Source organism: Crotalus tigris, unplaced genomic scaffold, assembly GCF_016545835.1.
Source record: "Crotalus tigris isolate CLP2741 ecotype Arizona unplaced genomic scaffold, ASM1654583v1 scf7180000017878.447376, whole genome shotgun sequence".
In the NCBI taxonomy this organism is placed as follows: Eukaryota; Metazoa; Chordata; class Lepidosauria; order Squamata; family Viperidae; genus Crotalus; species Crotalus tigris.
This window is the reverse complement of record NW_024096695.1, coordinates 138555-156520: the sequence shown is the minus strand read 5'-3', so window position 1 is coordinate 156520 and position 17966 is coordinate 138555. Positions and strand designations below refer to the sequence as shown.

Sequence of the window (17966 nt, the reverse complement as noted above, 5' to 3'; positions counted from 1 at the left end):
TTTTTCAATAATTAAAAAAAATCCTTTCTATATGTTATAGAGATATGTGCTTTATAGACTACAAGCAAAATTTTCAAAATGTGATTCAAAAACAAAAGAGACTGGCAAAGTATATTGGTATTATTGGCACTATTTTTTTCAGACAATTTCAAGTAAAAAGTCATCATTTTTATACCTTTCAAATTTCTTCAGCATATCAAGGGCTCTTTCAGTGTTCAAAATCTTTTCAAAGGTAGTGTCCATAAACATCTGTAATTGGTGCTGTAGAAAGAAGCAAAGGGATAGAGAATGTTCATAAGCACAATCACTAAATTTATAAATCACATTAGCAATTTTTTACACAGAATTTACTGAATAAATTGGCAAGATTCACACAAACTACGAAGTCCTAAATTATGGTGCAGAGCACAACAAACTTGGTATAAGCTAAACCGAAACAATTATTATTGTTAAATTTACTTTCCATCTCCAGGAATTCAGTTACTTATACCAAGTTTGTTGTTTGAATACAGTCCCCAAGATTCCACTACATTTGTGTACAACTGTAACCAAGAAAGAGACCAATCAAACTGGAGAACCCTTATGACATAGGCAAAGAGAGAATCTAGAGACCACTAAACTATTGTAATTACTGTTCTGAAGGCTACACACAGAAGTGGGTGAAGACAGTTCAAAATTGATAGGATTACTTATATACCGCATAGCAACCAAGGTGAGCATTTTTTTTCTAAGCCATATGAAACATATGGCATCATTAAGAATGAGATTCTCTCATCATGTTCTGTCTCCAACTCTCTTCTCCCCATTTCTTCCATGTAAAATGTCATTAAATTCTAGGGAAGAATGAAATGCTACTTTTGTGGACCGAGCAGAGAAAGATGATGAAAAGACACATATTAGCTCCATGTGAAATTTCATCTAGGAATTATATAGGCTTATACCTATATAATTATACCTTCCTCTACTACTTGAAATTATGCAAGATGCAATGTTCATGCTAAGATTAGCAGTCCTGATCTGAGAGCTCAAACTAACTTTCAGTCTAAACCCACAACATATATGATGTACGAAATGCAACAAAACTTTCATTTAAGAGACTTTCATTGAGTGGACTTCATATGTAAATTACTAGATTTCTATCTGAACAGTCCTCTGAAATAAAGAGTGAGTCCCAAGTTATTTGAAGGTCAGTTAAATGTAGGTTAATTTTACCTTAATTGTATGACATCTGTGGTGATTTGTATCATCTGCATAAAGTCATTATGCAAATGATGAAAATCACTGCAATATTACACTTTTGTACTTAATAGACATTTGGGAGATCATTTCCTACCCACCCCCCAATATGGTCCATTAATATGAGGTTTGCTGTAAAAGTTTTAATGACTTAGCCAACCCAAATAGAATATTTATTAACAATTTTGAAAATTATGAAATTGGGAAGAACCAAACTTACATGTAGTTCATTTGTTTGCTTGCAAAACTCTTCATAGTCCTGATCAAAATCAGTTTTCCTCTGATCTATGAAATTGTACTGTTTTTTCTTTATAGTGGCAACAATACTCTAAATGCAATTGGAAATATGAATATTTGAAAGGTTATATTATTCTCATCATTTCTTATGCTTAGAAGAAAAATGTATAATGCAAAGAATATGGTTGCATCATTCCAAGGTAACATTTTGCAACCCAATGAATTTTCCTTTCTGAAACACAATTCATTTTTCTAAGTAAAATAAGTATTGAAACATGCAAGTTTGTATAATATATGTTAGGTCATCTCCTACATAATATCCATGTTACACACTCTGGGACAATGAAAATGCTTTTTACAGAAAACATGCAGAAAAAGCAGAAATCATTGTCATCACCACAAATCATAACATTAACAGCCCTGTCATGAATTACCTCCCATTGCTCCTTCATTGCTGCAGTCTGTACAGGTAAAAGTACAATAAGATATTTCACTACATTAACATTCAGCAAGTGTATGAAAACTCAAAATCCCTTATAACATCAAAAAATTAATTTCCACAATTCTTTGGAGAAAGTTACAAAAACTGAATTGACAAAATGCCAATACTCTGCCTACGCACCCTTTGGAAACGACTTGGAATAAAGTGTTTTGGAACTTGTATCAACAGCAGCTCTTCTATGCCACAAATTCAAGCAAAAGTATATATTTTTTTAGGTTTCTGCATGAATGTGAAAACAATATAGCTACTTTAAAAATCGTATTAGATGACTTCTTAAAGCAGCCACATCTTTTTTTCTAGGATGTGATCAAGATTGAAAAAAATGGCAGGTTTTTTTCAATGAATAGCAAAGGCTATGTTTATACAAGTCCAAAGCAATTCTTGAGCCTTATTTTTGAGTAGGCATAGTCTTAGTTAATGTAGATTCATAATGAACAGACCGAGTTCTTGAAGTTTCAGCCTCATTACAGATCTTATTTTTACTGGGACACTAAATTGTGATGTCTTTTCTTTAATTATCCTTATTACTGCTCTTTCTTTTTAGCATTAATTTTATTGAAGAATTTTTTTACAGAGTAAAAACAGCAAAAGTTTAAAGAGAAAGAGAAATAAAGAAAAGTGGTAAGTAAATAAATAAGAAAAAAAGAAAAATAAATAGAAGTGGCTTTCAATCTTCTTTACAGCAGTTATAAATTCAGTTATATTTTGTCCTTTCTCTCTACAGTTATATGGTAGCTCCCTTCTTTCCACATTCTACTTTAATTGCCAAACCTATAAATCACTAGTTCATTTTTCCCATTTTCAACAAAAAATCCTTAAAGGGTTTCCAGTCACTGACAAATGCAGTTATTCTTTTTCCCTAATCAAACGTCAACTTTGTCATCTCTGCAAATTCTGTGGGGTTTTTTTGTGTTTTTGTTTTTTGGTATTACTTCTAATCCCTGAGACAGAATTCTTTCCCCTACAAAGCAAGACACTGTCTCATACAAAGCTAGAAGGAGTTTTAGGACCCACTTGCCATTGCCAGTTTTGCAGTCAGCAATACTATGGGATATGGCCTGAGAGCACTGCTACCCAGAATGCTATCTCAATATGCTCAAATTTGCCAGCCAGGAAAATAAACTTAGGTTTTGTCACCAGAAAGGCATGAGGAAGAAATTAGATGGCTTGCCTACTGGGGAAACTAAATTGTACAGGTATCACCATCACAGTTATTAATCATGTTTATGCATTTCCTATAGAAAACATAGGAATGTTTTTATCAAAGGTTTTCCAAAAAGTTGAATTGAAGAAGCTTCCTGGAGGAAAAGAGACACATTTTCAAAGGAAAAAAAAAAACAAGGAAGTCCAGTTGCCTTTTGGAAAAAATACTCTTGGGACATCAGCGTGCCTGGCTGAGAAATTCTGGGAGTTGAAGTCCACAAGTTATAAAAAGTCATAAAAAGTTTGAAGACCCATGACCTAGATCAGGGGTGTCAAACTGCCAGCCCATGGGCTGGATGCGTCACAAGGAAACTGCACCCACTCCGTTGCCGGCAATGGGGAAAAAGCTCCATGACATTGCAAGTTTGACATGTCTGACCTAGATGATTGAGAATTTCCATAGACATAGTAATATTTTCTATGATGTAGTCATTAAAGCATCAGGCTACAAATCTGAGACTATAAGTTCTACATCTACCTTAGATACTGTATGAAGCTACCTGGATGACCTTGGGCCAATTACTCTCTCTCAGCCCTAGGAAGGAAGCAATGGCAAACCACTTCTGAAATCTTGCCAAGGAAACTTCAGGGATTTGTCCAGCCAATCATCAGAAGTCAACACTTGAAGGCATGTATGTACACACATACTGGAACTTAACACAAGAACTTATATTGCAGGAAGTCATTAAGAGCTGCTTATGTAGGGCTACTACAATTTGAAACCAGTAGGCAATCTGTTTTACTTACTAACTCAATATACTCAGTTTGGACAAGTTGCTAGTTTTAGACATTCGACACAAACTGCCAGCTCAAGTGGTGATTTTAAAGCAGAGACTAATGAGCAGGCTAACTCTACAAATAGCTGTCACAGTGGCCGGGTTCATACCTCACATTAAATCACAGTTTGTTTTAATACAGCTTGCTGAAAAGGTCAAAGTGGCTTGTTTCACAGGTGTTAAACATTCATCATGCTTTACAAAGACTCGCTGACTTCACATCATGCTAAATGAGAAACAAAATATCATGGCTTAGTGGGATGTGCAAGCTCTGAAGCAGTTCAGTTTAGGCAGTCTGTAGAATTCAGAGAATTTCTAATCCAGCATAAAGAAAGAATATTTTTTTTATCTCCAATACTCTCTCTAGGCAATCATTCAAATACTTTGCCCTTGAAATGTTGTAGACTCCGTTCCCACCATTATTATGGCCAGTGGTTCCAAATGCTGTGACTTACAGTGCAAAATATATGGAGGCCAAAGAAATTGTGGTTTTCTAGACCCAAGTAATATTGGTAAAAAAAAAAAAAAAAAACAGCACTGCATACCTGATACTTAGTTGCCATTACTTCTAATCCTTCCATCTTCGAATCTTGTAAGACTGAGTAAGTTGTGATAGTATCAAAGATGTGCATAATTTTAAGTAGGCGGCGATGAAAAGTTTCAAATTTTCCAAATATATACATTTCACTAAAATCAAATTGCCGTTCAGCTGGATTTTCTTCCAATTTCTGTTTGGTCTTGTGAAAACAGTTTTGGTATTCCTTAGCAACATAAACCAAGATATAAATATATGAAAGTCAGTGTTAACTGCAACATTGTTCATAATACTCATAAAGGCTCTTAAGTTATTTTGCTAGTGAAATTAAAATCCAATTTTGCCCTTTTTGGAAATTAAATCCTCCCCAACTGACTCAAGCAGGAAGGTTGTATTTACTGGTTCTGGCTTCTACCAACTATTTACCTGCTTAAGTCTTATAGCAGCTTGTATTTTTTCCAAAACTACATCTTGCGGTTGATCCCAGATGGTGGCAGTGTTGTTATTAGTAATATATGCTTTGCAGGCTGTTATCATTTGATTTGTAACCTGTAAGTAAAATGATAGGCTTTGTCTCAAAAATTTGTGTGGAACAAAGAAGTTTGAGGTCCATTTTCTGTCACAGCCAGCAACTAAATCAGTGATAGGTAACTTGCAATCGTTCAGATGTTACTAAACTACAATCCCTCATAACTCACTACTAGTTATAATGGATCAACTGCTGAGTTCCATTATTTACTTTTCATTGTAGACTTTTCTTTAGTTTCCAGTTTTGCAATTAACATAACCTGTTATTCTTCCCCACCCAGCTGTTAAATGTGTGTAACTAAGTTTTTGTAAAGAACAATATGGATGACCTTGGGTCAATATGTCTAGCTATGATGTAATGATAAACCCAATTCATCTATCCTAATAATCAGTCCAAACAATTTATCAATGATCTCCATTTCAGGATTCAATAGGTCCTATTTTTTAATTATTTTTTTAAATCTTCTCTAGATTTCAAAAATTGTATTTCATTACTTAAGGTAAGTCTGTATTTCCTAAGATGGATCAGAGTTGTTGGGAACAGGGCAGCAAACAAGTTTAATAAATTATTAATGAGTTGGGTGGTGTATAAATGTGATGAGTAAATAAACAAATAGACACGTTATTATTCTCTACAGAACAGTTTTTGATGGCCTAAAGTGGCTTAATTCCAGTTCTGAAGAAGAGCCATTACAACTTGCCTTTACAAAGAGGGAAGTTATCTTCTCTGAAGTGTTATAATAGCGTGAGATGCTGTGGATCATTTTGATAGCATGAATGAGTCCTGGAATAGCATCTACCATGATCACCTGAAATGCCAACAAGATGAATTGTGATGTGAAACATCGTATAACTAACACCATTTATATCAGTTAGCCTGAGGGCACAAGGGCTTCTGCCATCATCCCAAATAATAGTTGCAGTCCTTGACCAGATAAAGTAATTTTTAAAGTTGCCAAGATTTTCTGCATTTATGAGACTGTTGAAATCTATATAACCCATAACCATACATTACAGGAGATATTATTAAGTTATAACTCACTCAATTGAGTCACAGTTGCATGCACAACCGTTAACTTATGAACTGGGCATTCTGTGCAGTCCAATGACCAGACATTTTAAACTTACAGGATCACAGTTATACAGAGGGTCACAGCATTTTTCAAGGGTATACAGATATTTCACATTGTCTTTGGCTTCATTTGTCGCGTCAGTGATCTGGGTATCCAGTTCTCGCCAACTCTTGGAAAATGAAAATGAAACAAATGCTATTTAAAAGAACATCTGGTATTTTAGAAAGGAAATTTGCCCGGCAAACATGCTAAGCCTAGTTAGCATGTTTCTTAAATCACACAAAAATCAGAATACTAATTCAGTGACAGCAATAAAATATTATCGCAGACAAGACTTGGCAGCTTCTAGAAGATGTGGACTGAAACCTGAAGCGCTGAAATCATAAATCATGCTGGTTAAAATTCACAGGCATTCTGTGAATTTTAACCATCATGATTTATTATTTCAGCACTTAAAGTTGAGGTAGGAATTCTACCAGGAGATTGTTTTCCCAAGCTAAAGTATCTGGCAAACTCATTTGTATTTTAGGATTTTTTTTTAGTAAGTTCAAAACAATAACAGTACTGCAGGCCACTTTAGCTGACTGTGTTCAGCAGGTCAGCGGTTCAAATCTCACCAGCTCAAGGTTGACTCAGCCTTCCATCCTTCCGAGGTAGGTAAAATGAGGACCCAGATTGTTGGGGGCAATGTAAATATATATACATTGCTTACTGGTGTACACCGCTTAGAGAGTGCTTGCACTTAAAGCGGTATATAAGTCTCATAAATAAATAAATAAATAAATAAACAAACAAACAATGTTATGTTTTACTATATCAAGCTGCAGCTTTCCCCTTTGTCTTTTGGAAGACAAAAAGAAAAGTCTTTTTACAAGCATGATTTTGGATATCCACTTTTTAAAATATACATTTTGTATTTTAATTCTGAAATGTGATAGATTTCAGAGCAAATTGCCTTTCAACTCATTGGGCTGAAAGATTTTAAATGTAAATGCACTGCTATAAAAATATTATTTTTAGGTAGAATATAAATTGTTCTTCAATAATCTAACTGACAAACCTTCAAAAGTTTTGATTTAGCAACTGTAAGTACACCAAGAACAGCCTTTACATCTGAAGTCTTGAGCTGGTCCAATAAATAGTTAAATTTGGATAGCCTCTTCTTCCAGTGATCCAGCTCAGCTCGTGGACCAAGGTCATCTGCCTCTTTCCGTAGCTGGTTATTTTCAGCAATGACCTAAAATTTAAATCAAAAATGGTAATTTGTCTAAAATAGAAGCTTTTTGCAATATTCTTTTTTTTTATTGAAAGTTTTTTAAATTTTACAAAACAAATCCCCTCCCCAAACCCCCCCACCTTCCCATACCCTCCCCCACCTCCCCAAACCTCCCAAAGCCTCCCCCAACCTTCCCAGAGCTGAGTACAGGCTTAATTAAAATTTTTCAGAAAAAGAAAAGAAAAACTTAAAACACATATAAATCCTAAACAAATCTAAATACATTAAATTAAATAGGTTATCTTCTCTAAAAAATAATAATTGCAATCATTAAACACATTATAACATACTCTAAACATTTTCTAGTATCATACTTATATTATTATCCATCATTCTGTATAAACTCCCTCCAAAACACAAATTTAAACATTACTTTCTTTGAATATCTATACCTACAATATAAAATCTAATCTCTCCCTCTTTCTTTATCCTAGAACACAAAAATAAACATATAAACCTTCATTATACCATTAAAACTAAATACTCTTTGAATACTTAAACTAAATACTTAAACTTAAACTTCTTATCTAAGATTTTCATTCAATCTCCATAATCTTCTCTCCTATCAAAAAAAAATTTAAAAGACATATAAATCCTAAACAAATCTAGGTACATTTAATTAAACAAGTTATCTTCTCTTAAAAATAATAATAATAATAATAATTTTAAAAAACCCAATCATTAAGCACATTATAATATACTCTGAACCTTTTCATATCATACTTATGTTATTATCCATCATTCTTTATAAACTCCCTCCAAAACACAAATTTGAACATTACTTAAAACATTAGAATTCCCTTATACACATTTAAATCTTTACCAATAACAAATTCCATCCACAATAAACACATTCCTTATCAGTCTCTCTTGTCCATAAACCATTAAAATTCCCTTATACACATTTAAATCTTTACCAATAACAAATTCCATCCACAATAAACACATTCCTTATCAGTCTCTCTTGTCCATAAACCTCAAAAGAAGTGCTTTGAAAACTGCCCTTAAAGCTAACTCCCAAAAGTTTGTAAATCTTGCTTCTCCCACAGACTCAGTACTCTTTTGAATACTTAAACTAAGTACTTAAACTTAAACATCTTATCTAGAATTTTCATTCGATCTCCATCCTTGTCAGTCTCTCTTATCCATAAATCTCGAAAGAAGTGCTTTGAAATCTGCCCTTAAAGGTAGCTCCAAAAAGTTTATAAATCCTGCTTCTCCCACAGACTCAGGAGCCAATACTTGTGAGGCTTCCTTAAACTCCTTCTTCTGTTGCTCTTTTTCTTTACGATTATATGTTGCACGAGTTGTCCTCTGCTCCTTCATCTCGACTTGTTGAGGCCCCTCAAACTGAGATTTCCCATTTTTCATTAATATAGGCTCTTCAGACTGCAATTCTACCCTTAAAGGTTGCTCCAAAAAATTTATAAATCCTACTTCTCCCACAGATTCAGAAACCAATAGTTGTGAGGCTTCCTTAACCTTCTTCTGTTGCTCCTTTTCTTTACAGTTATATGTTGCACAGGTTATCCTCTGCTCCTCCATCTCAACTTGTTGAGGCCCCTCAAACTGAGGTTTCCCAATTTTCATAAGTATAGGCTCTTCAGACTGCAATTCTACCTTCTTTTCTTCCAAAGCTTTAAACTTAATAGATGGCGATGAACATACCCCCAGGACCGAAGTATAAAAGTCTTTTGCTTGAGAAACAGTATTAAGTCTATAACATATCCCCAGGTAATTCACCACCATTCCAATCGGAACATCCCATCTGAACAAGATTCGTCTCTTTTTAAGTTCATCTGCTAAAAAAGCAAACTCCTTTCTTCTTCTTAAAATTTTAGATGGGATCTCCTTTAGAATTATAACATCTTGTGAAGCAATTTGAAATCTCTTCTTATAAAAAGCTTGTATAATTTCGTTGCGCAGGGATCTTTTCCCAAAGTAAATTACCACATCTCTTGGCAAATTCTTTTGCACTGCCACCACAGAGTTAACTCTAAATAATTTTTCAATTTCACTAAGTATTTCCTCTTTTTCTTTATTCAAAATCACAGCAAAGTCCTTTGCAACCATCTCTCTCAGATCTCCTTGCACAGACTCTCCCAAACCTCTGATTCTTAAGGCATATTCCATTTGTCTATATTGAAGCATAAGAATCTCATTTTCCATTTCTTTTTCCATGCTTTCAAATTTTCCCTCCATCAATTCCACTTTTTCTTCTACCTCTTCTACACGAGAGTTCAGCTTTTCAAGAACAGAGGCAACTCCTTTTAGAGCCAAAACTATCTCTTGCCTCAAAATCTTATTATTTTCCTCTAAAATCTCTTTCATTTCTGCCCTAATTTGAGATATAACATTTCCCATCATATCTTGCAAATCCTTCACAATTATTGGCTGTACCAAGGAAGAGGGTGAAGCTATTGATTTAGGTTGTTGCGCTGATGATAACACCGAAGAAGAAACACCTTAGGAGCTGTAGGAATTACTGGAGGCTTTGGAGCCATCTTAAAAAAAATCTTTACTCCTTCTTAAAAATTACAAAAATTAAGCAAAAGAAAAAGAGAGATTAAGTCCAAAAAAATTCAAAAAATCCTTCAAAAGGAGATCATTATAACAAAAAAATACTGAACGCTTTGGAGCCATCTTAGAAAAATCTTTACTCCTTCTTAAAAGTTACAAAAATTAAACAAAAGAAAAAGAGAGATTAACTCCAAAAAATCAAAAAATCCTTCAAAAGGAGATCATTATAATAAAAAGAAAGGAGTTAAAAAAAGAAAAGGGAAGAAGAAAAAAATAATTAAATAGAAAAAATCCATTCCATTTTTTTAAAAGTACAAAAAGCAAAACAAAGAAGTTAAACAAAAATAATAATGCTTCTAAAATCCAAACCCAACATCAAAATCAAATCCATATTCCGTTCCAATCATTAAAAAAAAAGGATAAAAAAAAAACACCAAAAAGCCTGCCGATCGCCATTCTACCTTCCCAAAAAAAAAAAAAAAAAACCGAAAGGCTTGCCGATCGCCATTTTACTTTCCCTTTCAACAAAAAGAAAAAAATAAAAAGAAGGAATATAAAAGTAAAAGTAAATCTTTAAACTTAAAATCCAAATAAAATCAAAGAAAGCAAAAGCTAAATCCTCTACTCAGCTCTGTCTGCCTCTAAAAAAAACTCACCAGATCACTTTAATTGCGGAGGTGGTTGCAGCAGCTTGTTTTGTCCCTAGGGACAAAAGCAGCTGGGAAGCGGAGACAGTCTGAACTCTGTGGGAGCGCTCCTCTCACCCCCCCAAAAAAGCCTTGGGGGTGCATGAGAGTGGCTCTACCACTATTCAGACAACCCTCTGCCCCCCCCTTTGCCCTGGAGGGGGATTTTGAACCGCTGAACAGCTGATGGCCGCTGTTCATAGCGATTCAAACACTTACCCAGGAGGACGGCTACAAAGTAGCCGCCATCGCACGCGCAGATCCACCGGAAGTCGCTTTTTGCAATATTCTAAGAACATGATACCATGTGAGTTGAGCTTTTCTTTCTTTATTTCTCTTTCTTTCTTTCCTTTTTTTTCTTCTCTCTCTCTCTCTCTCTCTCTCTCTCTCTCTCTCTCTCTCTTTCTCTTTCTCTTCCTCCATCCTTCTTTCCTCCATTTTGGTTGTAAATCAAGAACTACCTGTACATTGTAATTGGAAAAGATGTCCTAACAGGCAGTGGCATTAAGCAACCTTGCTTAAATAATTCAAAGTATGGCAGGGAATTATCAGCAATCTGTTTGCAATTTGCTCCAGTTTTGGCAATACGCTAAAAACTCTCATAGTCTAATTCACCTATATTTACAAAGGACGATTGGAGCAACAAAGAATTAGCATAATTAATAAAGCAACAAGCAGAAATCACAAGATTTTTCACCAACCCCTGAAACAGAAACTGGATTGAATACAATGGGATATGGAGTTTCCACATTCTTAAGGTCTACCTAATGTGGCTGCAAAATTCTGGGCCACCTCTATAAGATAGCAAAGAAATAGAAAACAATGATTTTTTTTCTATTTAGATTTTTGCAGCCTAAATCTGATAGGCTTTCTACATTGTTTAAAAAGTGGTTTTAGATGGATAGTGATTGTGGTTGCTAGTTTTCCTGCTACCGTGAAACTGGTTTAGAAATAGGAGAGTACGGTAATTGATTCATCCTAATCTGTTTTACAATGGTTATTCCCTGTTGCAAATCAGCATCATGAGTATCTTTCAATTACAGAGGGGAAAAAAGGGATTATCATAGTTAACAACAGCTCCAGAGACACTATTGAATAAGAATCATGCATGTGAAAATAATGCATTTGGCAATTCCTCCCCCCCTTTCTCTATGAGAAAGATAAGTAGTTGCATATTGTATATACAGGACTCCATGTGCAATAGAATAGTCATCCAAACGGTACCTGTTCAATTTGCTTAATCCACACTTTCATGCAAGCTTCTATTCGTTCCACAGTCTCCATGCTATTTGCTACCGCCAGAAAATCAGCTGGTCCTTTTAGCATTTTCAGATCATAGGTTTCACACTTCTTCAGGACCACCTAAATTGTGTATTAGGCAATTATTCTATACATTTCAATACCTCTGCCCAAGAAATTGTAACTATGGGTGTTGCCCAAGGTGTTGGTATGTGAGACCAATGGTTATTTACATATTATTCCATGCTAGTTTGTTGTGCACAGCACCTGAACAACTGCAAATTAGTTACAGTTGAAAACCCTAGAATAATATTATTGCCCTTGTGACTTCTAAGTGGTCTGTCTGCTAGACTTTGAGTTTCTTCCAACAGAAGTTCAAAGAGTCTCCTCGTCCATATTCTATTTATATTAAAAACTGATCTGCCACAAACAAAACAGACATTTGTTATAATTCTTTCTATTTGGTCTCTAGCCTAAATAACTTCTGCCTGCAGATAGGGCTTACACAATTGAATCTTTCATTATGAAAGTTCTTCCGCGTAACAACAAAAAAGAGGCTTTAGGAAGAAAGGTTTAATCTTTTTTCCATATCTTGTCACACAGGGTTTTTTTGTTTTGTTTTGTTTATTTTTTGGTAGAATTATGTTTGCTTTGCATGGAAAGACATTATATCATGCAATCCCTATTGCCATCTAAAATGGTTCAACTCTGCTGCCAGGAATACAGTTTTGAGGTAGTACTTCTTGCACATATTTAGCACCTCTAGTACATCCCTGTTGCCATAATTCATACAAAACAATTATTTTGAACATCAGGTAGCAATAATGATTTATGATACTTGTCTGCTGCCTAACTCACAGCAACTCTGGATTATATTGTATAGTGCCTAGAACCTCTTTCTGACAGACCTGGGTGGTTAAGAAATACTAAATATAAATAAATATATATATATATATATATAATAACAAGAACGGTTTTTGAAATATAGTCTTGATCCTTCCCTACTACCCAAATAAATTCATCAAATTATCCTTAAATTAACTTTAAAATGGACAGAGGATAGTGTTGTAGAACACACATGAACAGAAACTTTGTATCTCGTTGATATATTAGTTCTGGTCCCAAATATACATAATGGCATCTTTAAAATATGATATGTAAGTGAATATTCTTATTGATGTAATCAGCTTTACTCTTTCTCCACTTCTCCACTCTTGTGACTGGAAATTGCAAGTTCCTGTTGGCTTCCCCATTGAATTTGCTTGTTGGAAGTCAGCAAGAAATCACAAGTCTCAGTCACCTAAGATCCTCACTTAATGACTCACTATCCTCACTTAACAACAGCAACTAGGACTTGTTGGGATTGCAGCTGCCAAGTGATGCGGTCATGTGTGACATCCCACTTTACAGCCATATTGCTCCCAGGTTTCTATTTATACAACTGCTTCTTTAATCCATTTTATGTTACAGTTCAGCTGGATATACATATACATAGATAAGATTTAGATATATAGAAGCCCTTATATGATCATCCCTTTTGCAGTTGCCATACCTTCCTTTTTTCACCAAGTAAGAAAAAGACCAATACAGAATTCCCGCACTTAAAAGATGTGTAGAGAAGAAAACATCAACAGAAATATTTGCAAAATTGCTAAAATGCTCTTCTAAATTAGTTTTTTCTACATTTTTAGTATTTTATCGATGGTAGATTTAGCACTGACATGTATGTATTTTTTTTTCATTGTTCTTTAACTCCTCTTCTTTCTGGCAGAAACAGCTAAAAGATAAATGCAAGCTCACCTTCTCCATCAGGCTCTGTTGAGCTCCTGAGAGGACACTAACAAATCCCTCCAGGGATGCAATGAAGTCCTGCTTGATGTTACCCCCTTTCTGGGAACTACTCATCTCTCCCCAACCATAGTTCATAGTATTCAAAGCTGGGATGAAGATATCGGATAGCAAATGCTGAACACTGTTTAGCAAACCACCATTTGTTGCATCCATCATATTGAAAACTACTTCCTGATGATGAAAAAGAAAAAAAGCATTAATAGTTGTTAGCTCAGCTTTCTCCATCTTGGTGTGCTTTCCAAATCTTTTGATATTGCAGGTCTTATTTCAAATCTTTTGATATTGCAGGTCTTATTTCAAGCCAGTACGATCAATGTTGAGTGGTCCAATATTTATATATATCTAAGCTGACTTAGATATAAATTCTTTGCTAAATCCCATGTATATGATTGACAAGAAAATGGATGACCTCAGGCAATGCTACAATTTCTTATAATCAAGTGACCAAAGATACATATAGAAAATACTTACACGATGTATATTCTCTGCATTAATTACTTTAGAAGGATTAGTTCTAATGAAGAATACACATATACCAGTTAAAGCTACATCATCTCCCTCTGTCACGAATAATTTAGTCTTTTTGCCTTTAGCAGAAGCAGGATTGGTTCCTGTTGAACTTTCATGTCCTGTAAAGGGGAGAAAATTTTATGTAGTTTATATAGACACAAGCAAAACATGTATTCAGGAATTTGTACCAGGTTTCATCTCTATATCCTATTGTATGTACTGTACTGTTACTATCACCTCATCTAATTATCTCTATTTATTGTACAAATTGGGAAATGGTGCTTATTTTGCATTGGTTTGGGCTTCAAAATAGCACCTATTTCTCTGCAGAATCTTCTTGAAATCTGAATATTAATTTGGAATTATCTTGTTATGGAAATGTTGAGACAGTGAGTATTTCACATGGCAGGCAAGTGTGTTTTCTGATCTGTTCAAAATATTGGATTTTCTTTTGTTTCCCTTTAAATTGCTAGTTAAATCATCATGAGTAGGTCAAATCTGTATGCATTGCCTTCAACAATTTTTTAAAATAAAATTTGATTGTTTATATCCATGATAATAGTTTACATCTTCCAAACTGATGAAGAAAAGGATGAATTATCAAGGCATAAAACTGAGAGCTTCTGGAAGAGGAGGTTTGAGGTCTCCAGCTTTCCATGCTAAAGATTCAGTCATTTGAGGTAGTCAAGTCAGGAAAAAGGCTCCACAAGGAATTCTGAAATTCTATTTTATTATTGCAAGGTACAATAATAGAACCTTGAAAGCCTGGCAAAGAGTTTCTCTCTCCACCTCTCTCCTTTTTATATCAAAGAAATCAAGGCAGAGTGATCTTCTTCACTTCTTCTTTCCTTTCACGGTTAAACTGGTGCCTGCCTGATGTTTTAACGATTTTGGTGATTCATTTTATTGTATGATTTTGTCATTCAGTTTTATCATATTTTTTACTTTTTCTAAATTGCTGCCTTGCAGGATCTAGCAGTCTATAAATACAATGTCATCATCTTTACCATCTGAGAAAATAGTACCACAGGCATCTGTTTGGATACCTATTTCTGGTGCCTCCATGTCTTGATAATAAAACATGACATGACGAAAACCTCCAGCAGTGAAGAATTGATCAATACGCTCAATCTGTTAAACATTAAACAATGGAAAGTTAAAGGTTTATACATAGAATTTTAAAAGGAATGCATACAACAGAGTACTCAGTAAGACCATTTACCTATAATTTTATATAATTTATAATATATATATATTTATATATTCACATTCAGCATATATTCTCAGCAGATACTTAACTGGGTCAATTGCTGTTTCATATGATCAACAATATGCATCTAAAATGTGAATCAAGGCTCCAATCTTGGATATGGAAATCAAGCTACTATTGTTCAATAAATGCAAGCGTGTGGAGAAATTCAAAATATCAGCTTTTAATATTATATTTTAACTGGTTAGCTTTATTTTTTAAAAAAATATGATTAGTTCAAATTTTAAGCCATACTCAGGAGGTGGTTCAAAGGGAATTGGCCCCATTCTATGACCATTCTGATTTTAAGCACACTACAAACATTATAATAATCTCATTTATTGATTACTGATGAGCCCTGGTGGTGCAGTGATTAGAATGCAGCATCGCAGGCTGCACACAGTTTGGAGTTCGATCCTGATCAGCTTAAGGCTGACTCAACCTTCCACCTTTCTGAAGTTGGTAACACAAGGACCCAGATTGTTGGGGGCAATATGCTGACATTGTAAATCGCCCAGAAAGTGTTGTAAAGCACTTTGGGCAGTATATAAGTCTAAGTGCTATTGTTATTTATCTGTAATCTAGGTTCTAGCATTCTAGATTTGTTTCAATTTCCCTGGAGAATAGACTAATTATCACTTTTTAGAAATGTTGCAGAGGTTGATCTAGAAAAGCTGTAATAGCCTCCATCACACATTCTCCATGAAGAGAATGCTGTTTTCCTTCTCAGATAAGGCCAGTTGCCTTCTGTGATGTGATCCAAATATTTGATTGGAACTGTAGCCCACTCAGAAACAAGGCACTATTCAGAACCATCCACAACTATATTGTGTGCCATAGAGCTACAGTTTTCTAAATAATGATAACTGTCAAAATGGCAATGCCAGATTAAGGCCAATAGATGCCTTAAATAACAGCCTAACAAAAGTGCTCTTCAGCCCTTCCATTCTTTAACAGGTAAGACATTAAAACTCAAGAAATGCTGCTAATTAGTTCAGTATGGCAGTGAAAGGGTTAAGGGCATGATAGGAGGGGGAAAAAACCTTTTGTGGTGTTCCCCATTGCTTGGTGCCCTAAACACACTTATCTTCCTTGATGATTAATTCAGGGCTGCAAAACAGCTATACAGAAAACAAACTATACCAGGGAAGTGCTGTGAAAAAAATGAGCATTTATATGTATTTGCTTTCAAAAATTGACTTAATTTAATTAAAATTAAAAATATTACAAAATACTGCTTTCACTTTCTAATCACAGCAGCAGTCTACGAGGCACAGAATTATTTTTTGTACTCAATTCGAGTCTGACAACTGAATCTACCTCCATCTTACCTGATTTCCTTCAAGGACAGCATCTTCCACTTCATTTTTCTCTAGGTTCACACAAGCAGAAACAATTGACAGTATGTAGTCATGTCTTCCATCCAGATGAGCCCGCTTAGCTTCTTTCTCCTCTTTCAGTTTTTGCTGTAGAAATAAAGTTTCTATTATAGCTGCATAGGAAACTGAACTTGCTTCTTCTGTATGTTCTAAGTTGAAATACTTATTGTCATATATAAATCCACTGTTAAATATCTCAATGTATCATCATTCTAAGATAAAAACATATGCTGATCCCTTTTTGTGGGATAAAGAAGATGAGACCACATAGGGAAAATATGACTGTTCACGAGGTGTAGTTGCAATTTTATGTATCGTACTACAGGGGAAAATCTCTTTGAATTAAGTGATTGCTTAATATGGGATTTTAATATGCAAGTCACTACTTTGACTGAATCTTAAATTGAAGTAGACTGCTTTGGATCAAATCTTCGGTTGAACAAACCGAAGCAAGGTGACCCTTCACTCAAAATCAATCAAGTCAGATTTGTGTGATGTATTAAACCACATCTAAACATTTGATAACCATAGTATTGTATTCACCCAGCCCTATTTTGTCCAGTATATCATGTGGGTTGAGTAAATAATGATTAAATTAACCAAGGATAAATTTGTTGTGTGAAGATTAGCCTCTTAGTATCTGACAGAGTTCAATAATTTATAGTTAGTGACATGTATACTAGTGATTGTTTTAAGCGCAGAGTTATAGCAAACATCATTTTCAAAAATACTTTACAGAGTTGACGATAATTCATATGTGCATATGATATCCTTTAGCTGATGAAGGACAATTCAAGCCTCCAATACAGAATAAGGAGCCTCCAGCATTAAAAAGAAGGGTGACCTCATATGTGTAGCTATTCTACAATCCAACCTTATCAAAATAACTTCATTTCAAAAAGATGTCACACCATGGGGTTGAAAACAAAGCCAATCATTTGATAAAGCTGCCTGAAAGATGGAAAGATCTCATTTCACTCTGGCAGCAAATTGCCTGCAACAGTTCAACAAAAGCAGCAGTCAAAGCTGCTAAGCAACCAGTTTCCAAAGCTGCTGCAAACAAACATTACTGAAGGGGTGTGCCAGTTCCTGATTTCAAGCTATTCTTTCAGTTGTGGCCAAAAATTAACTCTGTTCACACATTCAAAAAAAGCATGGTGTTTTTA

The 17966-nt window shown here is 34.7% G+C and overlaps 1 protein-coding gene across 5 annotated transcripts in view; it reads right to left on the bottom strand.

The window, feature by feature from the left end:
• Window positions 1–17966, bottom strand: part of DNAH5 (dynein axonemal heavy chain 5) — a 162309-nt gene that overhangs the window by 127271 nt on the left and 17072 nt on the right. For all 5 annotated transcript variants that reach the window (XM_039343855.1, XM_039343852.1, XM_039343853.1 and 2 more), the window contains exons 2-13: window positions 16753–16887; window positions 15219–15303; window positions 14134–14291; window positions 13612–13833; window positions 11797–11934; window positions 7151–7327; window positions 6146–6259; window positions 5719–5826; window positions 4916–5038; window positions 4500–4715; window positions 1457–1564; window positions 176–261 (exon numbers count right to left, since the gene is read on the bottom strand). In XM_039343855.1, the coding sequence (XP_039199789.1) occupies window positions 176–261; window positions 1457–1564; window positions 4500–4715; window positions 4916–5038; window positions 5719–5826; window positions 6146–6259; window positions 7151–7327; window positions 11797–11934; window positions 13612–13833; window positions 14134–14291; window positions 15219–15303; window positions 16753–16887 (1670 nt within the window). The remainder of the gene's footprint in view (window positions 1–175; window positions 262–1456; window positions 1565–4499; window positions 4716–4915; window positions 5039–5718; window positions 5827–6145; window positions 6260–7150; window positions 7328–11796; window positions 11935–13611; window positions 13834–14133; window positions 14292–15218; window positions 15304–16752; window positions 16888–17966) is intronic.